The sequence below is a fragment of the Corvus cornix genome, chromosome 5 (assembly GCF_000738735.6).
Source record: "Corvus cornix cornix isolate S_Up_H32 chromosome 5, ASM73873v5, whole genome shotgun sequence".
Lineage (NCBI taxonomy): Eukaryota > Metazoa > Chordata > Aves > Passeriformes > Corvidae > Corvus > Corvus cornix.
The window spans coordinates 1,267,116-1,293,561 of record NC_046335.1 but is presented as its reverse complement, the minus strand read 5'-3'; the positions used below and the strand labels follow the sequence as shown (position 1 = coordinate 1,293,561).

At 49.6% G+C, this 26,446-nt stretch overlaps 1 protein-coding gene across 1 annotated transcript in view; it reads left to right on the top strand.

Annotated features, from left to right (window-relative positions):
* The first annotated feature begins 1,040 nt into the window (after positions 1-1,040).
* The window catches only part of MDGA2 (MAM domain containing glycosylphosphatidylinositol anchor 2), a 194,607-nt gene continuing 169,201 nt past the window's right edge, over positions 1,041-26,446 (top strand). The window contains exon 1 of the mRNA XM_039552148.1: positions 1,041-1,116. Within this exon, the coding sequence (XP_039408082.1) occupies positions 1,056-1,116 (61 nt within the window). The 5' untranslated portion in view covers positions 1,041-1,055. The remainder of the gene's footprint in view (positions 1,117-26,446) is intronic.

The following is a 26,446-nucleotide window of genomic DNA, read 5'->3' as shown; positions in this document are numbered from 1 at the left end:
ACAACGAGGTTTCCCATTGCTGGTGCAAAAAACCTGGAAGTGAAGGAATTTAGTGTGTTAAATTCCAGGGAAATTCCTGGTTCCTCTGGAAGTGAAGGAATTTAGTGTGTTAAATTCCAGGGAAATTCCTGGTTCCTCTGGAAGTGAAGGAATTTACTGTGTTAAATTCCAGGGACATTATCCCGGTTGATCCAAGCCCCAAATGTCACCCAACGGCCTCAACACTCATTGCAGCTTTTCCAAAGAGCCTGCTTGGAACTGGGCATCCCAAAACATGGATCTGCCCCTTTTTCCCGGGATCCAGCTGGATTGGGGGCTGCTGGAGCTCCTTGGATCCCGGGGGAGGTGGAGCAGGGCCAGAGGGCATCGGGAAGGATCTGGGAAGGATCTGGGAAAGATCTGGGAAAGATCTGGGAAGATCTTCCGCCCCTGCGGCCGCCTCTTTGTGATGCCGGGGATTATTCTCTGGTGCCCAGCTCCCGGAGGGATTAAGGATCGCTGCCTTTAGAGCTGGGAGTGGCCTCCAGCCGCTCCAACCTGGCCTTTCCCAACGTTTTTACGGGTGGAGCGAATGGATTGGAAGGATGAGAGGAGGGATGGGAAGATAAAATCACTCTGAGGGAGAGCGTTGGGCTCCTTAGAAGGGCCGGGTCCTCGTTGCGAAACCTCTGGATCAGCGGCCAGGGAAAACCTCTGGATCGCCAATCCCAGAGGGAGGATATCCCATGGAGGGGACTTCCACGGAGGGTATTTCCATGGGGAATATTTCCACGGCCTCGCTGGGTGAATGCCGGCCTTGTCTGGGGCGCTTGAACCCCGCACAATTCCCGACATTGTGCCAGGGAAGCTTCCCTGGGAACAGGCAAGGAATTATGCGCTGCCGCAGGGGCAGCTGCGCTCCTCCGGCGCCTGCTCCAGGAGTTCTGCGGGAGCCAGCGGATCCTTGGGAGTTTTAACTCTTCCCTGAGCCCTGGACAGGGATCTCCTCCTCCCTCCGTGCCGCACTTGTTTGGGATTTCTGGGATGAGCTTCAGCTCCGTGCAGAGTGGGGAAGAATGCGTGGAGAGCCAAGGGATTGGGATGGACTCCGCTCCCACGGATCGGGTTGTGCCGAGGGTAAGGAGCTGGGAACACCCGGAATCCCGGGAGGGAGGGACTGGTGACCTCTGGTGTGCGAAGTCAGATGCCGGTTGCGCCCCAGGGTGGGGATTTGGGGTTTAGGGTGAAATTGTTGAGATTTAAATCGGATTTAAGCTCGGTAAATGTGTGGGATTTAAGATGAGCCAAAACTTCCCTGCGGTTTGGTGCATCCCAGGGTGCGCGGAGAGCTCGAAGGATCCTCCTGGAATGCCGGGAGCTGCATCCCTGCTCTGCTGCCTGTGCTGTGGGGTCAAAACGTTGCCTTGGACCCACGTGAGGGAGATTTGGAGGGAATTTGGAAAGGAAAAGTCCTAAAAAAACCTAAAATTCGAGTTCTGGGGGCTCAGAAGAGCAAAATCCAGAGGAGTTATGGTCAGTCTGAGGAAGAGGAAGGAGGAGAAAGGGGATTTTGGGAGCTTGGATCTGAGCTGGCCACGTGCTGGATGTTTGGGATGAAACAGAAATGATTAAAGGGCAGTTCAGTTTTCCACCTTCCTCAAAAGTTTTTTGGGATCTCCTTGGGTGAAGGGATAATGATCCCTGTCAGTCCATATATGGATTATACCGATCGGTGTATTCCTATAGGGAATGGGCTCCTCTGCATGGAATCCTCTTCCTCCAGTGGGAAATTCCCTTTGGGATGGGATCCCCGTGCAGGATGCAGACTGGAGCAGGGAGGATGTTGCTCCTTCCCCTTCCAGGACCAGGATAATCCCATTCAGCCCTAACTGGATGAGCTCAGGGATAGAAATTGTTTACTTGCCATGTATTTTATATCTTGGAAGGAATTTTTTTTTGGAGAAAGGGGATTTTGGGAGCCTGGATCTGACCTGGATGTTTGGGATGCTGCAGCTCCATCACCGCTGGATCACCCTTCCCTCGAATCCAGGCTGAGTCCTGACAATTCCCATCCCATCATCTCCTTTATCCTTTTATAGCCCCTCTATCCAATTCCGAGGCCTGTCTGGATCCAGAGGAAATTTTTCCTGCCTTTTCCAGAAATAATCTCTCCAAAAATAGCTGGGAATGGAGGGTGCTCACTTGGCTCTTCCCAGACGGATTTTGAAGCCTGGGCTCTTCTGGGATAAGGACTTTTTCCAGGACGTGGGATCAGGCTGTCCATGAGATTCCTCCTCCCATGGAATATTGAAGGACCGAGCCTTGAAATTCCTGCCAGGCTCACATTTTGTTGGATCTCAGGGAAAAGTTCTTCCTCCAGAGGCTGGTGGGCTCTGACCAGGGAATGGGCACATTCCCAAGGCTTCAGGATCTCCAGGAGCATTTGGACACCGCTCCCAGGGATGGGATTGTTGGGATGTCTGGGCAGGGCCAGGATGATCCCGGGATGATCCTGGATGATCCCGTTCAATTTGGGATATTTTAGAACCACTCCCAGCAGCACCAGAGTTGATTTTGATGCGTTTGCCGTGGAATTCTCAGGAAAACGGGACTGGAGGAGCTCTGTGCTTAAAGAAGGACATAAATGGGATAAAATTATCCCAGGAAAACAGGGGCAGGAAGAGGTGAGGAGCTGGATCCAAGGATCCATTGGAGACGTTGGAGGAGGTGACAACATCTGAAGTGATCAAAGCCCCAAAGTGAAAATCCAAAGGATTTTTTTCCTGGCTGGGTAATTGGAGCAGCTCCCTAAGAGATGTGCTGGAATTCCTGATGGAAAACATCGGATGGTCCATCAAATGTGCCAGAGGTTGGATATTGGGAAAATTCCTTCATGGAAAAGGTTGGCCAGCCCTCCACAGCTGCCCAGGGCGTGGTGGAGTCCCCAATTCCAGAGGGATTTAAATCCCTGTGGATGTGGCACTTGGGGAGCCGGGGCTGTGGTGGCCTTGGCAGTGCTGGGAATGGTTGGATTCGATCTTGGAGGGCTTTTCCAACCGAAATAATCCTGGGATTTATTAACAAATGGATGTGACTGTGGAGTATTTCAGCATTTGAGGGAGAAAACGGGGCAGGAAATTGGGGTCGGATGCCTCTGTCTATATTGGAGGTGGATCCCATCCTGGATGGTTCCAGGATCCTGGGATATCCTGGGAATTCTGCTGGTAGGCAATGCACGGAATTAATGGGGCAGTGCCATGAAATCCAGGAGTGTCTTCCCGGCAAAGCAGATTTCCATGGAAAATGATTAAAGGGATTGGTTTTCCTTGCAATTCCTGAATTTTAAAAATAATGGGATTTTCCCACAACTGGGGAAAACAGGTGGGAACCATGGAGTCACTGGGATCTCCAGAAGGAGCAGAGGAGAGGCTGGGAATGACGAGCGATCCATGTGGCCAGTCCAACTTTTCCTTTCCGTGGAGGTCGGGAATACTTTGGAATGCTGACAGGGAATGGATGGATTGAGCCTTTCCGTGGCCACCAATCTGTGCTGGTGCTCCTCCATCCCTCCCTGCTGGAATTCTGGGAGGACAGGTGGCCTCTGGCGCCTTTTGTCATCTCCAGAATTTCCCGGAAATCTGGGAGATTTGGGAAAATCCCGTTCCAGCAGCTGCTTCGGCAGCCCCAGGGTGGGATTCAGAGCAAACCTCAGGGATCTGGTATTCCAGTCTGGGATCCTTCAGGAGATATCGGGAACCCAGGATGAGGGGAAACCGCTGGGATTTTATTCCCACCATCGATTCCCTGAGGAATCCTGGCTGCTCGCCCATGGATTTGGGAGATGGGGATCAGAGGCTCCCGCTGAGCAGACGGACGAGAATCCCTCTTCCTGTTTTTTTCTGGGATGCTTCATTCCAGTCCAGGATCCATCCCTGCTCCATCCCTGGGTGTTGCTAGCTCCGGATTCCTCCCAGGAATCCATGGTGCTCTCAGCACTTGGATTAATCCACATTTCCAGCTCGTTTTTCCAGCTGGAATTCCCCTTGTTCTTGTTTTATGGATATTTAACCTTCGGGAAGTTTAATGCTGGACTTGGAACTGTTTTCCATGAGATGGGACATACGGAGATCCTGAATCCTGGAATGGTTTGGGCTGGAAGGGAATTAAATCCCGTCCCATTCCAACCCTTCCATGGGCAGGGACATTTCCCATTATCCCAAGTTTCTCCAAACCCCATCCAGCCTGGCCATTCCATGATTCCAGGATTGATATTCCTAAGGGAGACGACTGATCCCATCCTTTTATCAGCAGTAGTATCCTTATATAAAGTGTTCCCAATATCCTGATCCAACAGGGAATGCCGAGGTGTCGCCTCTTCCCTGGGTTCGGGAAGGAAAATCCGTTTGGAACGGGAAATCTGCATTCCCAACTCTCCGGGCTGGAATGCTGAGGTGGGATAACAACTCCTCATGGATCTGCTGGAGACGGCGCTTCCAGAGGGATCCTGCAGGGAGCTCGGCCACCCCCCGGGATGGTGCAGGGTGTGCAGGCTTTTCCTTGGAATTTCTGGCATCAGGGAGATCCTGAGAATCCCAGGGAAGGGTTTTCCCAAGAATTTTCAGCTGAGAATCCTTGGGAAGTGCTGGGAGCTGGAATGTGCCTGGTGGGAGTGGGAGCTGCAGGGAATTGGGATTGTTTGCATTCCAACCCAACCTTTTGGAGAAGGATGAGCCAATGTGGGGAACGGAGGGAATTCCCAGGTCATGGAATGTTCTTTATCCAGCCTCTCCTGCCTCAGGATCCCATTATCCCATAAATGTGACCCCTTTCCCAAGAAAATTATTTGCATTGTTAACAATAATCCTTGATAGAAAGGGAGCTGGATACCTGAAAAATTCCAGGATTTCCCTAGGAGTTAAAAAAAAAAAGGGATATTTGGCATCCCTGCTGTGCCATCCATGGGTTTTTGCACTGGAAAAGGGAAAATGGGAGCGGGGAGCTGGAGGAAGGAGAGGAAAAGGTGGGATGGGGGGGTTGTTCCTTCCCATATTCCCACTGCATCCCATTCACTTCTGTCGTGGATCCCATCCCAGCTATTCCACCTGCAGCTAAAAACTGGGAGATTTTTCCAGCTCAGGAGCCTGGAATACGAGTTGGGAACTAAGGGAATATTCACAAGGGAGGGGAGCTGCAGGAACTGGGCTCTGCCATGGGAGTAAAGGATTTTCCCTGGAAGTGGGAACTCCGCTCCCGGGCTGTTGGATGCCTTCCCTTTTCCTGATTTTTTAGCATTATTTTGATGGAATATGGAGCAATCCAGAAGTCTGGGAAGTGTTATACTTCAAGGCTCGAATCCATGCGGGAATGCTGCCACAGGAGTTTTCGGGACAGGTTTTAACCTGGAATTTGATCTCTTCAGGTGATGGGACAAAGTCATTCCCTGTTTTCCCAGCTGTCCCTCCTCTAGGAAGGGATGAGATGGAGAAAAATGGGAATTTTCCCAATTCGGTGCAGCTGGAGCAGCTCATTAACCAACCAGAGCTGCTCCCATTCCCATTTTTTTTAACTCCTCCCACCTGGAATTCATCCTGACCATTATTTAAATCCCAGCCAGGCTGGGAGCTTGGTTTAATTCCCCCCCCCAAAAAGCCTTGGAATGAGCTGGAAGAGCTCTGGTTATCCTGCTTTTCCAAATGTGAGTTTTTATTCCTTGTTAAAATCATTCCTTCAGCTGCGCAGGGAGGGAAAGGTGTGCGGGAAAATCTGGTGTTTTCCTGGATGAAAAATTCCAAATAAAACACGGATAAGGAGGGGATTTCTTTGTTGTGCTCCAGGTTTTTCTGGGATGTTGAGTAAAAGTTCTGGAGCAGCTTTGGTGGGGCTGGAGGGGGGCTCTGCTCCCAGTGCTGCCTCTGGAATTGCTGTGCCAGGAGCTTTTCCAGGTTATTCCATGTGGATTGATGGAATTCCAGGGGAAAAGGAGGCTTTAAGGAGTCTGGAGTCTCTGAGATGTGGCTGATTTAACATGAGGGGAAGGATGTGGAGTTTGGGATAAATTGTGACTTCCAAGAGTTATTCCAGGGGATCAGAGGGCTTTGGAAAAGCTGGAGTTTTCCTGGATAAAGAAAGAAATTCCAAGTCAATGAAAACATGGATAAGGAGTGGAATTCTTTGTTGTACTTCAGGTTTCTCTGGGAATTTTGAGTAAAAGTTCTGGAGCAGCTTTGGTGGGGCTGGAGGGGGGCTCTGCTCCCAGTGCTGCCTCTGGAATTGCTGTGCCAGGAGCTTTTCCAGGTTATCCTATGCGGATTGATGGAATTCCAGGGAGAAAAAGGAGGTTTTAAGGAGTTTGGAGTCTCTGGAATCCGTCCTTTTCCTTGCTGGAACAACAGTTTGGTGGGAGGAGAGGGAAGGATGGTCCCACGTGGAGCCACAAGTCGGGTGGATGAGGAATGAGCTGCTCTCCAATCCCAGAGGAGAAATTCTGGCCTTTTCCAGGAATTCCCGGTTTTGTACTGTGGCAGGAAGGGAGCTGGAGGTGTTGGAAAGGATTTACTTGGGATCAGCAAGGCTGGGTTTGCTCCTTGGCTTTGTTCCTGACCCCAGCTGGGCTCTATTAAACCCAAACAGTGTTGTGACACCAATTAATTAATTATCAGTTAATTAATGGGACCTGGCTGTGGGTGCTGATGGAGCTGGGATTTTTGGGATTGTCCAGTGTGGGGCCAGGAGTTGGATTGGATCCTTGTGGGATCTTTGACCTGGGGTTCCTGATCCCAGCTGGGCTCTATTAAATCCAAGGCATTGTATTAGAACACCAATTAATTATCAGTTAATTAATTGCACTTGGCTGCAGGTGCTGATGGAACTGGGATTCCTGGGATTGTCCAGTGTGGGGCCAGGAGCTGGATTGGATTCTTGTGGGATCTTTGACCTGGGGTTCCTGATCCCAGCTGAGCTCTATTAAACCCAAATGGTGTTGTGATGCCAATTAATTATCAGTTAATTAATGTCACGTGGCCATGGGTGCTGATGGAGCTGGAATTCCTGGGATTGCCAGGAGTTGGATTGGATCCCTCTGGGATCTTTGACCAGAGGTTCCTCATCCAGAAGTCTGAGCTGGACTCCATCAAACTTTGCATTGGGACACAGATTAATTAATTATCAGTTAATTAATGGCACCTGGTTGTGGGTGCTGATGGAGCTGGAATTCTTGGGATTGCCAGGAGTTGGATTTGATCCCCATGGGATCTTCTCAACTCAGGATATTCCGTAATTCCATGAATGCTTTGTGCCAGCCAAAACAGGGGCTGAACTGATGAATTAAGAAGCGTTTTCCAAACCTCCGGGCTGGGATTTAAGCTGTATCCATGGATTTCTGGGATGTTGGGAATGTCCAGGAAGTGGCTGCTCTTTTCCAAGTGCAGAATTCCGCAGATCCCAGCAATCCGTGCTCGGCCAGGCTGAAAAGCTTTTGAAGAACAAAACGTGAGGGAAAAATTCCCTCATGGAATGGTTTGGGTTGGGAAGGACCTTAAATCCCATCCCACCCCACCCCCTGCCATGGCCGGGGATGCTCTTCCCGATCCCAGGTTGCTCCAAGCTCCATGAGCACTAATTGGATCTCGTTAGTTTAATTAATCTCTTTATTTTTGCCTTGTAGGAAAGCTTAGCTTTACCTCTGGCACCAAAACCCCCGGAATTTTCCCACTGCGATCCCAATCCTGAGAAAAAGAACATTTTTTGCCCACAGCAACTCCGTGCTAAAAAAAAAAAAAAAAAAAAATCCCTCAAACTTCTGGGATTTTTTCAGAAGTGCAGCATCAATACCCTGGAACCAAATTCCCATCCGGAGAAATCCAATGGGAATTCTCCTATGGGTTTTTCCCACCTCCCCTGAGAGGCCAATCCTGCGTGTGCTGAGGGAAGGGAGCTCCTGAGTATTTTTTAGGGATTGTGGGAATGAAGGCAGGCATTCAATGAGGGTGTTTAAGGAATAAATGGGATCCGTCCTTTCTGTGTTTGCTGGGAAAGCTCTGGAATTCTTCACTTTTGGGTGGGATTTTCCAGCTGATTTTTAGGAGACACAGAAGTTCCATGTTCTCTGCCTGAGATGTCCAGGGATTTGTGGATTGGGAAACTGGGACAGGATGGGATAAACTGGTGGATCCTGGAGCTGAGCTGGTGGATCCCTGAGTATGGAAACATTCCAGGGGGATGTTTGGATGTGGATGAAATCCTGGAGATTTTCCTCCTCTTGATTGGTCGGGAATAGAGTTTAGGTGGAAGATTCCTGGTGTTCCACAGGATGGATTGATCCAGGTGTTTTCCTGTTTCCAATTGGAAAAGTGCTCTCCCAACAAATGGGATGGGTTGAATTTAATTCCAGCCTCTGGAGCTTTTCCATGGTGGTCCTGGTGGGAAAAATATCCAGCCCTGTCTGCAGCAGAACCCCCTTGGATGTGGGAGTGAGGGAAATCCAGGATGGCCTTCCCTTCCCAAAATTTCCCACTTGGTTATCCTGGATTTCCCTCACTCCCAGCTCCTTTTCATCCCAAATTTCCCCCCTTGGATCTGGGAGTGAGGGAAATCCTTCTTTTCCCAAAATTTCCCACTGCCTGGGATGCTCTTCCTGGAAGAACCAAAGCTCTTGGGGGAACATCTGCCAGGGATTCCCTGCTCAGGCTGGGAGAGGTTTTATGGAATGGGATTGTGGAGCTGGGATTCAGGGACTTGGAGTAAACCCTGAGTAAGTTACTCACGGGGTGGCTCCAATCCCGTGGGAAAATGGAGTGTTATCCCAAAAAAGTGGGATTTGGAAAGGGACCTTGAAGGGTTTTGAGTGGGCACTGATATTCCAGGAATTTCCCAGGGCTGATGGGAACTCAGAGGGCTGGGCTGCTTCCTGTTCCTCTTTCCCAAATTCCTGGTTGGAAATGCAGGATGTGTGGGAAGAAACGTTGCTCTGGGGTTTTCCCAGGATGGATTCAGGGTTGGGATAAGCCAGGGGAGGTTTGGGATGAAAATCGGGGAAAAGTTCTTCCCCCAGAGGGTGGAATAAGCACCGGAACAGCTCCCCAGGGATTGGCAACATTCCCGAGGCTGCCAGAGCTCCAGGAGTGCTTGGACACCGCTCCCAGGGATTGTTGGGATATCTGGGCAGAGCCAGGAGCTGGGACAACCCCTGTGAGTCTTTTCCAGCTTGGAAATTCCATAGTTCCCTGAAGGCTCCAATCCAGCTGTTTGTCACTCCTGTGCCCAGATGTGCTCCCAGCACCGATCCCGGGGGGGTTGGGAAGCAGAACTTTGGGAAGCAGGAATGAGGCTGCCAGCCCAATCCTTGTGTTTGCGCCACTTCCATGATGGATCGTTGGATCCCAGGGCTGCACATGGAGGAATTCATTCCCCATCATGCCCACTTGGGTTCTGGGCCAAACTGGTTTCTCTTTTCCAAGCCTGGAATGACTCACCAGGGAATGTGAGCTCCTCCCCCCCCCCCCCCCCCCCTTCCCTTGGTTTTCCATCCCCCCCCTTCCCTTGGTTTTCCATCCCCCCCCTTCCCTTGGTTTTCTCCCCCGCTCCATATGGAGGAATAATAAATAAATAAAGCTTTGAATTTTGGGAATGCTGAGGGATGTTCGGGATGGCAGAGTGGTCCTGGGTGCCTGCTTTGGAATTTCTGGGAAGGGCTGGGATAGGACAGAGCTGCTGGGCACAAGGAGGACCTGGAGGCTGGAATAAAGGGATTTTTTATGTATGGACCTGGATTTTCTGGATGCTCCAGAGGTGCCTGATCTTGGCTCTTCACATCCATGGAAACTCAGGATTCCTGGAGCGTTAAAACCCTCAACGTTTGGGAAGAGAAGGGTGATTCCGTAATTTAAAAGGAGGATGTGATGGGAATATTTAGGTTGGGAATGCAATGGGAGAAATGGAGAATTCCAAGGAATCAAAGAGCTTTAGCAGGGAATGGAAATTAGAGCTTTTTTCCCATTTTTTTTTTCCATTTGGATCCAGATTTCCTTGGCCTCTAAAGCCTTTAGGGTGGGTTTGTGCATCACCTGGCCCAGTGGGATCCCAGCTCCTGGCACGCTTTCCAAGGATTTCTGACCATGGGAATAATAATAATAATCAGCATATCCTGGGGGAACCGTCATGGTTTTATGGAATTTAAGGGGGAGGGAAATTCCCCCCCCCGCCCAAAAAAGGGATTATTAATTACTGTAAGAGGCATTAAAAGATCGTTTGGATTTCATGGAAGTTTCAGGAGAGCTGATCCCAGGAGCTCGTTTTAGTGGGAATTCCATCAGCTCGGAGCTGCTGCCCAACTCCAGGGCGATTTCCAGGAGGTCCTGGGGAGTATTTCCCACTTTTATTCCAAGGAAAAACGCGGAGAAATTGGGAGTTTAAGGCATACAAGGCAGGGTTTAGCAGCTTGGTGCATTTTTAAATAGGGAAGTGAAAATGAGGATTATGGAGAAAAGTGGGAATTCCAAGGATGGTGCTGCCTAAATTTTCCTTGGAATTCTCTAAAGTGCATCAAAGAAATCCTCTTAAATTTAAATACAGGGAGAGGTGGGAATTTGGGAGGGAATCTGGGTGTTGGATTTGGGTCCTGAGCGGTTGGTGCTAAGGATATTCCCAAATTCTCTTATGGAAAAATGTTATTTTGTTAGAATCCCGGTATTCTGGAATGGTTGGGATTGGAAGGGATTTTAAGGCTCATCCCAGCTGTTGGCAGGGACACTTCCACGCTCCCAGGTTGCTCCAATCCTGGACCTTGGACACTTCCAACACTTCTTTTCCAGGGAAAACCCTGCTTTTTCCATGTGCTGCTGTTGGAATTTGACAGAGTCCTTTGCCTCGGGGGAAAAACCTTCTGGCATTTTCCTTCCTCTGGGTCCTCTGTGGGGTTTTGGGTGTGACTGGAACAGTTTGGGGCCTTAGGAAGATTCCTCACAGGCTCTGTGTCCATGTCCCACCTCCTGATCCTGAATTCTGAGAATTCCTTGCAAATTTCTTTGGATTCCTGGAAAAGTCAGTGTGAGTTATCACTGGTGATAACTTGGAGGAATTTTAGTGCAGCTCCAAGAGGGTTTTTTCCTCTTCCTGAGCCTCTGGAATGCTCAGGCCGGTGGCACGAGGACATCAGAGCTTCCAACTGTTTTTAAGAGCTGGACAATGGGACTCGGATGGGTTTGGAAAGCGATAATTTGGGATTTACTTCCAAGGATTCTTGCTGGATTGGCCCAGCCCATCGGTTGATTATTGTCTGGGAATTCTGCACTTCATCCTGTGCCCCAAAACGCCTCAGCTCAGATCTGATGGAACTGGGAGAGCTTGAGGTTCAAGGGAAAAGCTGGGAATAAAAATGACTGGAGGAGCAGGGAGCAATTCCCTGTGGGATTTCAAATCCCTGTGGATGTGGCACTTGGGGACAGGGGGCAGTGGTGGCCTTGGCAGGGCTGGGAATGGTTGGATGATCTCAGAGGGCTTTTCCATCCCAAACAATTCCCATTCTGGAATTATCCCACCTCAGCTCCTTTGGGAGCATCCCAAAATCCAGTTTGCCCACTGGATTATCTCCAGCTGAGTTTGGCGTGCCCGGGAATGTCCTCCTGGCACGAAGCAGCGATTGGACCCCACAAAGCCCAGCTCACCCCAAAAAGGGTGCGGGGCACGTGGGGCCTTTTGGGGTGGGCCAAAAGCTCCTGGAGATTCCAGAGCTTTGCCTGGGAATGAATTACTCATCCCAAGCCAAATGATTTTGGGATCATTGGAACGGGGCTGGGAACGTGCCAGGAACATCCTCTGGTGCTGATGGCCTCGATGGAGTTGGGATCATCCACGGGATCTGTGGAGTTTTGTCCCAGATTCTGCCCCAGCTCCTCAGTCCCACCATGTTGGGCTCTCCAGGCTCAGGGTGGGCTCCACCACAAGTAGGAGGACGCACCTGGGAGCTATTCCAGGCTTTTTGTCCCTTTTTTTTTTCATGGAAATCATCACGGAACAGGATTTAGGCATATCCTGGCAGCTTTGCATAGTTCCTCTCTCCCTCCAGCCCTATTAATCCATGTGACAAATAATGGGGACATCAAAGGACAACTTCCAGAACTTCTGTTTTCCCACCCACCAGCTCTTCCAAAGCCGCTCTTCTCCCAAATATCACGGCACAGCGGCAGCTCCGATGCCGTTTCCCAGCATCCTGCCTTCCCTCCTTTTGACTCATTCCCAGAAATCTGAGTGGGGCAGCTCCTTCCCTCCCAGCAGATGGAAGAACCGGAGACATTTGGATAATTGTGAGGGGGATGATTTTCTTGGAAGTTGGAAGGGATCTTAAATCCAATCCCATCCCAATCCCACCCCTGCCATGGCAGGGACACCTCCCACTGTGCCAGGCTGCTCCCAGCCCCAATGTCCAGCCTGGCCTTGGGCACTGCCAGGGATCCAGGGGCAGCCCCAGCTGCTCTGGCAATTCCATTCCAGCCCCTCCCACCCTCCCAGCCAGCAATTCCCAATTCCCAATCTCCCATCCAGCCCTGCCCTCTGGCACTGGGAAGCCATTCCCTGGCTCCTGTCCCTCCAGGCCTTGTCCCCAGTCCCTCTCCAGCTCTCCTGGAGCCCCTTCAGGCCCTGCAAGGGGCTCGGAGCTCTCCCTGGATCCTTCTCTTCTCCAGGTGAACATTCCCAGCTCTCCCAGCCTGGCTCCAGAGCAGCTCCAGCCCTTGGAGCATCTCCATGGATCCCTCTGGATCACTCCAGCAGCTCCATGTCCTGCTGTGGAGCAGCTCTGCAGGTTGGGTATCACCCAAGGGGGGCACAGGGACAGAATTCCCCCTTTCCTCCTTCCCACACTGTGGGATCAGCCCAGGGAACGGAGAATTCCAGCCTGAGGCACTTCCAGCTCTCTTCCACCAGCATTCCCAATCCTTCTCCTCAGCCCTGAGCCATTTTCCAGCTCTCCCAATTTTTGGGAACAGCCTGGTTTGCACTGGGAGGGGCTGTGCTTTGTGAGGGGCTGGAATTCCATGGAAAGCTGGATTTTTCCATGCGGAGAGGGAAGGTTCAGCCACATCCCAGGCTTAAATGCAAGCACTGATCTTCCTGGGCTGACTCTGAAATGGCAACTTCCTAAATTCCAATAATTGGGAAAAAATAATTGGGGAAGAATTGGGAAAGCAATAATTGGGGGAAAAGCTCCAAAATAACCTTTTCATGCAATTTTCCTGTGTTTATCCAAGGAATTTCTGTGTGCCTGAAGGCTGGGATTGCTCATCCCACTGGATTTGTTGTCCAGCAGGAATGTGGTGAAAAAGATGGAAAAATGCACCTGAGTTTTTTAAGGAATGATGACAGTGGGGAAAAACATTCTTGGAATTTGGAATTTTAGTGAAACCTCTGGAAAATGGAATGAAATCTGGGCTAGGAGAGACTGGATAAAAATGCTGATGGATGCAGGGCATGGAAATATCCTGGATTTTTCCAGGGATAATTGTAAATTAACTCCTTTTATTTGTCAGTAGCTGTTTTCCATGGATTTCTACATCCAGCCTTTTTTATGGAGCATCCAAGCAAGAAAACCGGGAGAAAACGGAGGTGCAAACAGGATTTGAGATACAAAATCCCCCCAATTTTCCTTTCCCAGGTTTCCATACACTTAAAAATCCAATCCAAGCTCAGAGATGCCCCAGAAGAGCTTCCCGAGTGCTCCTTTATCCCTTCCCTCTTTTCCATATGGATTTGCCGGGATTTCAATTGCAAATTGCAGCTGCAGGTCCTGAGCTTGGCAGTAGCTGGGAGGTGCTTCCAAAGGCGTTGGATTCACCCTGGATCCATTGGATTCCACTTCCCCCAATCCCTTCTCCCGCCATCCTGATCTCCTCAGGGTGTTTTTCCTTGCCCAGCTGCTTCCCAGCCCTTCCCAGTGCTCCTGTTCCGTGCTGGTGCACAAGGAAAGTGCTGGAATGCCAAGGTTGCTCTCCTGAGATTCCCTCTCTGGAAATTTATGGAGTAGGGAAGTGGAATCTGATGTGAGCACGGATGGATGGAAGCCATGGATGGTTGAGCCAGCTCAGCCATCCATGAGGAATTCCTGCTTCCATAAATACCTGTCTCTGAGGTGTCCATGAGGAGAAGATCCTTCTCCAAAGGATGTTTTCTCTGTATTTTGGTCATTTTTTCCATGATTTTATTCTGGAATTTGCTCTGGTGAAGGGGCTCTGGGCACAGCCTCTTCCCAAAAAAATCTCAGGTGCGGGCAACCAGGAAGATCCCATTTTTTTCCATGGTGAAATTTGCTCCCTCTGGAATGCTGAGCTCCCTGTGGGATGTGTGGTGCCCATGGGAGGCTGCCCAGGCTCCTCTCCAGTAGCACCAAATCCAAGGAATCCTTGTTCATCCCTGAGCTCCCATTCCCAGCCTGGCTCAGGGCCTCTCCTCTCCTGTGGCTGCATCCTCATCCAGGTGGATTTGGGATTATGGAGCAACGTTGGGAATGGATGGGAGAGGATCCTTGTAGGGATGGCCTTGATCTCTCCTGTCCTTGGCTTATCTGGGTGGGAAAACCAGGAGGAGATTCCTAAACAGGGAATTTTCCCACATTTCTGTGGTAGGAAGAGGATTTGGGAAGCTCACAGGGAGTGGAGCTGCAGCACCCTCACATCCCAAAATCCCTGTTCCCACTGTGGGCTGGGAAATGGCTCATTCCATGAAAAACTCATTTGCATCCTAATGACTCTGCCAAAGAAGGCTGGGAAAAATAATCCTTCCATGGAGCAGGAGGAGGAAATTTATCCCTGAATCATGGAATGGGTTGGGTGGGAAGGGATAAATCCCATCCCATTCCCATGTCCCAGGCTGCTCCCAGCCCCAATGTCCAGCCTGGCCTTGGGCACTGCCAGGGATCCAGGGGCAGCCCCAAGCTGCTCTGGCAATTCCAGCCCAGCCCCTGCCCACCCTCCCAGCCAGCAATTCCCAATTCCCAATCTCCCATCCAGCCCTGCCCTCTGGCACTGGGAAGCCATTCCCTGGCTCCTGTCCCTCCAGGCCTTGTTCCCAGTCCCTCTCCAGCTCTCCTGGAGCCCCTTTAGGCCCTGCAAGGGGCTCGGAGCTCTCCCTGCATCCTTCTCTTCTCCACGTGAACATTCCCAGCCTGGCTCCAGAGCCCTGGGATGGACTTAGTGGCTTCCTCTGGATTCATTCCAACATCTCCACATCTTTGCTGTGTTGAGGGCCCAGAGGTGGATGCAGAATTCCAGGTGGGAACTCAGGAGGACACAGCAGAGGCCGAATCCCTTCCCTTGACCTCAGATCTCTCTCCCAACACCCCCAAATCCTCATTTCCAGGGCTGTTTTCCATCCATTCTCCACTCAACCAGTTTGTGCTTGGAATTCCCGTGTGCCAGGGCCAGGACCTTCCCTTTATCCTCATCCAAATCCCGGGGCTCGGGAATTTTTCCCACACACAAGCCCACAATCCGGGTTTTTCACTGCGCACCCCAAACCTCCAAAGTAGCAGCTCCAGAGCCGGAGAGCTCTTCTTTTCCAACTTCCCGACTGAAAAAAGATGGGAATATTCAGCAGCTGAGGTCGGAACGATCCAAAATGTTTCATTTTCATCCCGCTCCGCACTTCTTGTGCTCAGATCAGCCCCGTGGGCGTTGCTGGCACCACCAGGATTTCGCTGTTCTGTGCTGCTGGCAAAGCTGGCGCTGCCTTCCCAGAATTTCTGTTGGAGCTGTGCTGGCTCTTGGGATTGAGGAGTGGGAAGCTCTGCTCCAGGTGGGATTACCTGAATTATTATGGGCTGGCTTTGGACCTTTGCTGGAATTAATTCTTATTTATAATTATTTTAATTGAATTTAAGCATCCTGATCCTCCGTGCAGAAAATTGGGATTGATGCCCATCCCGAGGTTAATCATGGAATGGCTTTAGGTTGGAAGGGACATGAAAATTCCCCCCACTTCACCCCTTTTCCATAGGCAGGGACACCTTCCACTATCCCAGGCTGCTCCAAGCCCTGTCCAACCTGGCCTAAATCCATGAATTCTCCAGGATTTCTGGTCACTTGGATATTTAAGTTTCATTTTTCCCATTTAATTTGGGATTTCACCCTCAGCTCCAGCCACGCTGAGCGTCTCTCCCAACTGCTTTGTTAGGAGCTGTTTTGCATGGATTTGTACATCCAGCCTTTTTTAGGGAGCATCCAAGCAGGAAAAACCGGGAGAAAACAGAGATGCAAGCAGCACCTCACCCCACAAATTCCCCACGATTTTCCTTCCCAGATTTCCATAAAAATCCAACCCAATCCAAGCTCTGAGATGTTCCACGAGAGGGAGCTGAGAAAATGAGGTTCAACCCCAAGTGACCCAACCTCTTCCCATCGGTGGTGAAGTCACATCCCTCTAATTCCGGGTTGGAATGGTTCTAATCTACAATTTTAATGGAATTTTCCCCTGGAGACCTCACTAAGAGCCACTTTTCCCTCTCTGGATTCCCACAGCAGGACCGTGGGTGCTGATGTTGCAGAAATCCTTCATTAACTGCTGAAAATTTAATTGCTCCTGAAGTGCCGGCTGTATTCCCAGATTTCCCCGCATGCTGGATGATCCATGTGCTGTTCCTGTTTGTGGCAATTTGGAAATGCACCGGGGTCTCTCGGAGTCATTTGGCCCAAATTCCAGAGTGGCCCGTTAGGTGCTGCATTCCCAAAATTTTTTGCTGGAGCTTTGACTTCCCTGGCAGCCAAATTGTTCCTCCTTGGCAGAGGGAAGAGAGGCCTGGGAGTTTTAAAAGTGCAAATTGGAACTGTTGGAATGTTCCGGGGAACAAAGGCATGGGGAAAATGATTAAAGAATATTGGGAATGCAAACTGGGATTGGAGATTTTAGCTCCAGGATAAGACAGGTGCCGGTGGGATGAGTGTGTGCTCCGAGTGTGTGGGGCTGTTCCGGCTGAAATCCTGATTTTTCTTGGCTAAAGCAGCAGGAAATGGAGCCCAGCTTGATTTATTCCAGGGGAAAAAGAGTTCACGATCCAGGGTTTTATTTTTGTTGTGGATTTAATTTGGCGGAGTGATCATCAACCCTGATTCCCAAGGATTTGTGCCCTTGGAAGGGACCTGGTGTGAGTTAGGAAATAATCCTGGGAATGTTGGTGAGATCAGCTTTGTCCTGAGCGGGCGCAGTGTTCCCTAACACCTGGATATCATGGAAAAATGGGATAAACTTCAGGATGTAAAGAGGTTTCTCACATGGGGCCAGGCTGGGAGAGCTGGGAATGTTCACCTGGAGAAGAGAAGGCTCCAGGGAGAGCTCCGAGCCCCTTGCAGGGCCTGAAGGGGCTCCAGGAGAGCTGGAGAGGGACTGGGGACAAGGCCTGGAGGGACAGGAGCCAGGGAATGGCTTCCCAGTGCCAGAGGGCAGGGCTGGATGGGAGATTGGGAATTGGGAATTGCTGGCTGGGAGGGTGGGGAGGGGCTGGGCTGGAATTGCCAGAGCAGCTGGGGCTGCCCCTGGATCCCTGGCAGTGCCCAAGGCCAGGCTGGACATTGGGGCTGGGAGCAGCCTGGCACAGTGGGAGGTGTCCCTGCCATGGCAGGGATGGGATGGGATGGGATTTAAGGACGCTTCTGTCCCAAACTCTTCATGGAGTCTGGATTTATCCATTTTTCCAAGGCATGGGGCAGTGGGAAAGGGAGGAGAGGCAGATTTGGGGCAATTCCAGCCACAGATGGATTCTATGGGATTTTCCTGCTCACGGGAAAAATCCACTCACTGTGCTTGGTGCGGAACTGTCCCTGTAGGAGACGATTTGTATCCAGCTGATCCCATCAGAAATTCCTTTGGGAACAAATGTTTTGCCACTGGAGCAGTTTGGGCAGCTCCAGCCCTTTCCGTGTTCTCCCTCCTGGAATTGGCTCCGGAGAGGCTGGAGGAAGTTGTGCCACAGGTGCTGCAGTTTGAGGCTCTTCCAGATCCATGGGGACCTTTCCTGGCTGCCCCAAAGAGTTTGGGAATGGGAAGCTGACATGGATGGGATGAGGAGAGCAAACGTTGCTTCCAAAGGTGGCCACACCTCTGGAATGCTGTTTCCATGAGGAGAAGCTGCAGGAGCAGCCCTGCCCCCAAGCAGGGAATGGTCAGCTGAGCTGGAATTGTTCCTAAACCTTGGGCACTGCCTGGATCCATGTCCCAGCTCCATCCCGCTATCCCACATCCAGAATTCCCATACAGCACCTTCAGCTGGATTTCTGGGCTCTTTTCCCTTTCTTTCCACTGATTTTCCTTGTCTTGGAGCAGTGCTGGGAGTCAGCTGTCACCTCCAGGTGACAACTCCTGCGTGTCCCCCCTCTCCCACTCTCAGCTCTTCATTTCATGATTGGGCATTGTTTGCCTGGATGAATTCCCACTTTTTTTCATGGAATGTCACCTGCTGTGAGTGCTGTGCCTCTGGCTGGCCGCTCATCCAAGGCCTGGCCAGGAGGGAGATGGGAATGGGATCCCTGCTGGGAGGCTGCTGTGTTCTTCCTTTAGTTAAATTTATGGATGCAACGATGGTTTAAAGGCACCTGGGATCGAGGATACCTGGAATAGGCACGGGAATTAGGAGGGGGATGGGAAAACGCTGGCACAGATTCCCAAAGCATCTGTGGCTGCCCCTGGATCCCTGGAATTGTCCAGGTTTGGAGCAGCCTGGGATAGTGGAAGTGTCCCTGTCCATGGAAAAGGGCTGGAATGGGAGGGGATTTAAGGTTTCTTCCAACCCAAACCATTCCATGTTTGGGATTATTTCCTTTTCCCCCCCTTTTTAACCCTTTGTTTCCTAAGGCTGGAGTGTCATGGGAATGAAATTCCCACAGGGATTTTTGGGTGGAGTTAATGCTGCTGCAAGTGGCTCACGTGGGATTTGTCCTTCCTGTGGGAGTTTGAGCCTTGGGCTGGGAATGATGGAGAGAGCGGGAATAGGGAGTGATCCCAGCATGGGAATGTGGGTGTCACCTCTTGGCAGAGGAATTTGGGATTTCCTGGAATTTCTCTTTCCTGGTGCTTTAAATTTGGGATTAAGCACTTGGGGAAGATCCCAAAACTCAACCAGTGGCTGTCCAATCCCTGGGGACACATTTCCAGCTGATTCCAACAACGAAACCCCATGGAAAGATCCCCAAGGCTGCATTTTGGCTGTGGAATTTGGTCCCAGCCAGCAGGGATCCGAGAAAGCTGGGAATGGGTGCAGAAGGTGGGAAAAGCATCCTTTATCCCAAAAATGGAAGTGGCAGGAATTACTTCAGCACCTTCTGTGGCTGTACAACAAAGGGAACGCTTCCCACAAAAAAAGTGGGATCAAGGAATGAAAAAATGGGGAAGTTTTCCCTGTGTGTGATGTTGGACTCGGATATCGAAGTCAGGGATTTGTGCTTCCGGATCTTTTTATTCCAGCTCCGCAAATGCTCCCTCCAAAATTAGCCAAGGATTCCAGCCACCGCTATTTTTAGGGAAAAGGTTTTATTTTGGATCCAGTTGGTCAAAGGAAACGAGGAGGATTTTCCAAGAAACTCTGGGAAGTGGGAGAGCGGCTCCATTGGGAATCGGCCTCGAGTCACACCAGGAGAGGCTTAGATGGGAGATTGGGAATTGTGTTTTTCCCAGAGAAGGCTGGAAAGCCTTGGAATGGGCTGCCCAGGGAGTAGTGGAGTCTTTATCCATGGAAACATTCCCAAAAAATATGGATATGGCGCTTAAGGGCATGGTTGGACTCTGATCCTAAAGGTCTTCCCCGACTTAAATAATTTTAGGATTCCTCTGGAAACCTGACCACCATTGATATTCCCAGTAATTCCTGGGAGCTGAGACTGTTTGAGCGCTGCCAAATGATCCCAAAATCCCACAAAACTCATGGAATGGATAAGTTTTAGACCTCTCTGCTTCCAGATTTTTAGGCTTGGAGTTGTTGTCATCGCTGGGGCTTGGAAGAAGGAGACCCCCTTAATTAGTGATGGGATTATTTTAATTCTTTTGAATTCTCTGGATCCTCGGACAGTCCCACAGAGGTTTTCATTTGTGGGGAAAAATGGTTTGGATGAAATACAGGGAAGCGCTTTCATTGCCGGGATTACTTTTTGTGGGATTGATGGAAAAAATCCCCTAAAGACATCAGTATCCCATAACTGCAGCTCTTCCCTGAGCTCCTCGTTACGTTTTTATTTCCACCTTGGATTGTTTTTTCTGGATCCTTGGGAATTACAGACAGGGATAAAACCCCACCCAGTGAATTCCTGCATTTTTCCCTGCCGGAATTCCGCCCTCATCCTCCTCTGATGTGGAGCCATGTTGTGATTTCCTTACACGTCAGCCAGGTGTTGTTTTTCCTGAACTTATCCCAGTTTTCCCGGCTCTTGGATTCCCACATTCCAGTCAGATGCCGTTACCTCTGGAATGCAGCTGCAGGAATGTTTTCCAAGGGGATATTTTTATATATGGATATTGTTTCTATAAGGGCACACCCAGAGCCTTTCCTGGCTGATTGAATGTCCTCAAAGTCCCAATCCAAAGGAATTCCAATGGAATTTGGGAGTTTTCTCAGCCTCACTGGAATCTCACTGGGAAGATATTTGAGGCTTGAGGAGGATTTGGTGATCCCTGAGCTGTGCTGATGGATTGGGAGTGGCTGGGAATTTCCTCTGCTCCAGGGGCTAGTGTTGGCCTTTTTTTTTATGGAAAATGACATCAGGATCCTTTGAGAAAAGTGGGAATGAGGTGGTGGTGATGGATTGGGAATGTGGGGAAGTTTGGGAGCACTTTGGGATTCATTCCAGCTGGAATGGGAAGAGGAGTTTGGAGATTGGGAATTGTGGAGCTGTGAATGGGAATCATTCCCTGGACAAGGCCTGGAGGGCCAGGAGCCAGGGAATGGCTGCCCAGTGCCAGAGGCAGGGCTGGATGGGAGATTGGGAATTGGGAATTGCTGGCTGGGAGGGTGGGGAGGGGCTGGGCTGGAATTGCCAGAGCAGCTGGGGCTGCCCCTGGATCCCTGGCAGTGCCCAAGGCCAGGCTGGACATTGGGGCTGGGAGCAGCCTGGGACAGTGGGAGGTGTTGGATCGGAACAGGATGAGCTTTAAGGTCCCTTCCAACCCAAAAATTTCTGGGATTCCATGGATTCAGTTGTCCCTTTCCCTCCTTTTTCCAGCAGCACAGGACAGTGGGAGCTGGGAGCTCTCAGCCTCGTGCCCATCCCTTTTCCCATCCCGTTTTCCAGTTGTGCTTCCAGCAGCTCCTCTGAGCTGGGGAATGTGGCCGCCGCTGAGGGAGCGACATTCCCGGGATGTGAAGGAAGGAAAAGATCTCCCAGTGCAGCTCCAGGCTGGTTTCTTTCTTAAATTCTTTGTTCCAAGCCAGCCTGGAATCCTTCATTCCCAAAGATATTCCTCAGTTGTCCTTGAAATCCCTCTGCTTCCCTCCTTAGGAATGGGAGTTGCTGTAAAACCCAATCCTCTTCCAAGGCTTCCCTTGGGAATCTTGGAGTGCAGATTGAAGGGAAAAGCTTGGAATGTGGTAGGTAAAGACAAGTGTGGGCAGGTGTTGGAATTAGCCGGGAAAACTGCAGGAAAAGGTGCAGGAAAGCAAAGAGGGAGAGGGCAGGGACATCTCCCACTATTCCAGGCTGCTCCTGACCTTGGGCACTGCCAGGGATCCAGGGGCAGCCCCAGCTGCTCTGGCAATTCCAGCCCAGCCCCTGCCCACCCTCCCAGCCAGCAATTCCCAATTCCCAATCTCCCATCCAGCCCTGCCCTCTGGCACTGGGAAGCCATTCCCTGGCTCCTGTCCCTCCAGGCCTTGTCCCCAGTCCCTCTCCAGCTCTCCTGGAGCCCCTTTAGGCCCTGCAAGGGGCTCGGAGCTCTCCCTGGATCCTTCCCTTCTCCAGGTGAACATTCCCAGCTCTCCCAGCCCGGCTCCATCCCTGGAATTTATCAGTGATCCCATTTTCCTAAAAGCTTTATCTGGGAAGATTTCTTTTCTTTTTTCATGGAGACTCCTCCTTCAATCCCTTATTTCCCACACCAAGATTTCCTGGTTCTGCTTCTCCTCATTCCCAGATTTTCCCTATCCAGGTGCTATTTTGGGATGCTTTCCGTGCTCTGAGGGAAGAACCACTGGATAAACTCTCCTGCCCTTCTCCAGCCAGGACACCATGTCCTCCTTCCCTTTGGGCTGAGATTTCCATGGAATGGGATCTGATCCCAGCTGGAGCTCCCTGTGGAGCTTTAAGCCCATCCAGAGGGGAGGTGGAATATTCCAATCAATTCCTTTGAATTATTTAGGAATCCATCCTCAACTCCGGAGCTGCTTTTAGACAACAACCCTGAAACAGGAAACCTTTGTTATGGATTTTTCCATCCTCCCATTTCCTCATGGAAACATTTTGACTTTGCCACTAGGATGCGAGGTTTTCCTTCAGAACTTCCCATTTAGGATCTAAAAATCCAACAGAAAATCCAAAAAATTCACAACCAAAGCCTCCTTTTATCCAATTTCTTTTTCTTCTTTCTCCTCTGGAGAAATTATTTTCTGCCCCTTCCAGCTGATCCCTGCTCCTCCTTCCTGGTGGGATTGCCCTGTGTTGTCAGGTTTTGGGGATAATTCATCAGATTTTGAGGCAGAAGGAATTCCTTGGATTTGTTATCCATGAGGATGGAAAGGCTCCTCCTCTCCAGCTCCTCCCAATTCCCAGTTTGCAGTGGGAGAGGTGCCAGCTGCAATTGGGGTCGGGGTTATCCCGGTGATGGAAAATTCTCCCGAAGGCTGGAGAGAGGAGAAAATGCTCCCCGTGCTTCTTCCCTCTCAGCTTTTCCAACAGAGAAAACTCCGGAATTTTTCCATTTCTTGGCCCTGTTTTTTCTCATGGAATGAAGGAAAATCAGTCTCTTGGATATGGAACTCAAAGGGCAGGAGGAAGGCGAGGATGAAGTGTTGGATTGAGGTGGATTCATGTGGGAAAGGGTTGGAAAAGCCCTCTGATGGTGTTGGAGGCAGTAAATTTACAGCTGTGGATAATGGAGCTGAAATATTAGGAAAAAGAGGGAATTCGGGTGGTTTGGGATGAGCTTTGGGAAGCCATTCCTTCCTGGGAGTGGAGGAAGCAGCTCCAGCTCTCCTGGGTGAGCTCTGGAGGCTGGGACAGCGTCACTGGGGCCGCTTTTGAGGGAAAAACTGGGAAAAGAAACATCCTTTGGTTTTTTTTTGGTTTTTTTTTTTTGGAGGGCTGGATTCCTGTTTTTTTGAGCCTGGATCCTCCTTTTATTTTGAAGGGTTGGATGCTGAGTGTTTTAGGGCTGGGTCCTTCTTTTATTGGAGGGCTGGAAAGAAACACAAGGAATTATGGAATCCATGTCAGGATTGGGCACAGAATTCTAGAATGGTTTGACGTGGAAAGAACCTTGAAGATCCTCATTCCATTCCTCTGCCATGGGCACGGACACTTCCCACTATCCCAGGGTGCTCCAAGCCCCGTCCGACCTGGCCTTGGACACTGCCAGGGATGGGGACTCCATCCCCTGCCAAGGCCTGAGCACCCTTTCCATGGGGAAATTCCTGCTGCTGCCCACCCTGAGCCTGCCCTGGCCCAGCCTGAGGCCGTTCCCTCTCCTCCTGTCCCTGTTCCCTGCCAGCAGAGCCCGACCCCCCCGGCTGCCCCCTCCTGTCAGGGACTTGTGCAGAGCCACAAGGTCCCCCCTGATCATTCAGGGACCTCTTACCTGGGAGCTGCTCATGGCATGGAAGCCCCAGGTGGTTCTGTCCCAGCTGCTCAGCCTGCAGCATTCCCAGAATCCCAGAAAACCTGTGGAACAGTTTTCCCCGTTTCAGGAGAAGTTCCTCTTTGTGATGAGCTGCAGAGGAAGGGAGGGCTCAGGTGAGGGCTCAGGGCTTTGCTGTGGAAGTACGTGGAATCATGGAATATCCCGAGTGGGAAGAGAGCGCCAAGGATCAGCCAGTCCAGCTCCTGGGCCTGTTCATCCTGGTCCAGCCACATTCCCAGTGGTGGGAATGGGAGATGGGAAGATGGTTCAAATCCTGGAATGCTTTCTGTTGGAAGGGACCTTAAATTCCACCTTATCCACGGCAGGGACACCTCCCACTGTCCCAGGCTGCTCCCAGCCCCAATGTCCAGCCTGGCCTTGGGCACTGCCAGGGATCCAGGGGCAGCCCCAGCTGCTCTGGCAATTCCAGCCCAGCCCCTGCCCACCCTCCCAGCCAGCAATTCCCAATTCCCAATCTCCCATCCAGCCCTGCCCTCTGGCACTGGGAAGCCATTCCCTGGCTCCTGTCCCTCCCTCCCTTGTCCCCAGTCCCTCTCCAGCTCTCCTGGAGCCCCTTGAGGCCCTGGAAAGGGCTCGGAGCTCTCCCTGGATCCTTCTCCTCTCTGGCCACAGCTTCTCTGGCTGGAATTGCTGGGATGTTCTCCTGGCCTTCCTCAGCTCATCCCTCTGAGCTTGGGAGCCTCTGGAAATGCAGGGAATTCTTCAGGAAACACAGTTAGAACTTCTCCATCCAAGGTGCCAGTGAAGCTCAGGGGGCCCCACGTGTGTCCCCCGCTCGCCGTCACTCGGGGTTTTTGTGGCAGGACTCACTCAAAGGGAACTGGGATTACCTGAGTCCATCAATCCCTGGATGTTTCTGGAATAATTCCTTCAGGAATGCTCCACTTGGAGCTCCAACCTTTCACTCTCAGCAGTGGCAGCGTGGCCTTGGTGATCCCAGCCTCCTGTGTCACCCCTTTGTCCTAAAAACGCCAACAAAAAATTGGGAATTTCTACTAAGGATCAAATCCAAGTCAAAAAACGAGGCTCCAACCTCCCCCTCCCCATCCCAAAAAGGGATTTCTCATCATCCCGGATCTCTTCCTTCGGGAAAATGGGATGAGTTGGTTATTTTTAGCCCGTGGAGGCTTTTGGAGTTAATCCGTGGCTGCCACTGTTTCTATTTTCCCACAATTCTGACCCGAGAGGCGCCTGCCAAGGTTGGGAGTTGGTAACGACCTTTGATCACCCGACAGTTGTTGTTTTAATTAATTAATGGCAGATGATTAATGCCATTTGTATGGTCTATCTAATAATATATTTAAAAAGAAGTGTTAAAGTAATATTAATTTAATTAATAGCAGGTTATTAATGTCATTTATATGTGCTATATAATCAATGTTATATTTAATCAATATCAATTTATTAATATCATTTATATCTTCTATATAGTAATATGATATTTAATAATATTGAAGTAATGTTAATTTAATTAATAGCAAATTATGAATGTAATTTATATGTTCTATATAGTAATATTCTAATTAATAATAATAAATCGATATTAATTTAATTAATATCAAATTACTAATATATTTTCTATGTTCCATGGAACTCTTATTATACTGAATAATAAATATTAAAATAATATTAATTTAATTAATATCAGATTATCAATAGAATTTATAGGTTCTACAGAATTAATATTAAATTTGATAATAAATCGATATTCAATTAATATCAAATTATTAATATAATTTGTATGTTATATAATTATGTATGTTATATTATATTTAATAAAATATTTAATAAAAATCTTAAATTGATAATTATTGATTAAATTCAAATTAGCAATGTAATTTACACATTCTATAAAATTAATTTTCTATTTAATAATAAATATTAAAACAATATTAATTTAATCAAAATCAAATTATTCTGATAATTTCTATGTTCTATATAGTAATACTTAATAATCATTAATATATTGATATTAATGTAATTAATATCAAATTATAATATATCTTCTATAGAAATAATATATTTAATAATCAATATTAAAGTAATATTAATTTAATCAATATCAAATTAATAATGTAATTGATATGTTCTATATAGTAATATTATCTTTAATAATAATAAATTGATATTACAATAATTATATAAAATTATTAATATAAATTATATGTTCTAGATCATTAATATTCTAGTCAATAAGAGGTATTTAATTATAATTTAATTAATTAACATGAAATCATTGCTGGCTTTAGCCAAACAAACATTAATTAAGCACAGACACGGAGCTCCCCAATCACCTCCCAAAAATGGGATTGATTGGAAAAGCGCTGGAGGAGAGGGGCAGGAATTCGCAGCATCCAGCTTGGAATGCGTTGGTGTTTCCACTTGGCAGGATCCCGGATATTCCCAGGATCCCAAGGACCCCGGGAATGGCTTCCCAGTGCCAGAGGGCAGGGCTGGATGGGAGATTGGGAATTGGGAATTGCTGGCTGGGAGGGTGGGCAGGGGCTGGGCTGGAATTGCCAGAGCAGCTGGGGCTGCCCCTGGATCCCTGGCAGTGCCCAAGGAGAGCACTTGGAGCGATCTGGGAATAGTGGAAGTGTCCCTGGAGCTGGGAAAAGGAGCAGGAGCACCTGGAGGCTCCCCACCACCATTA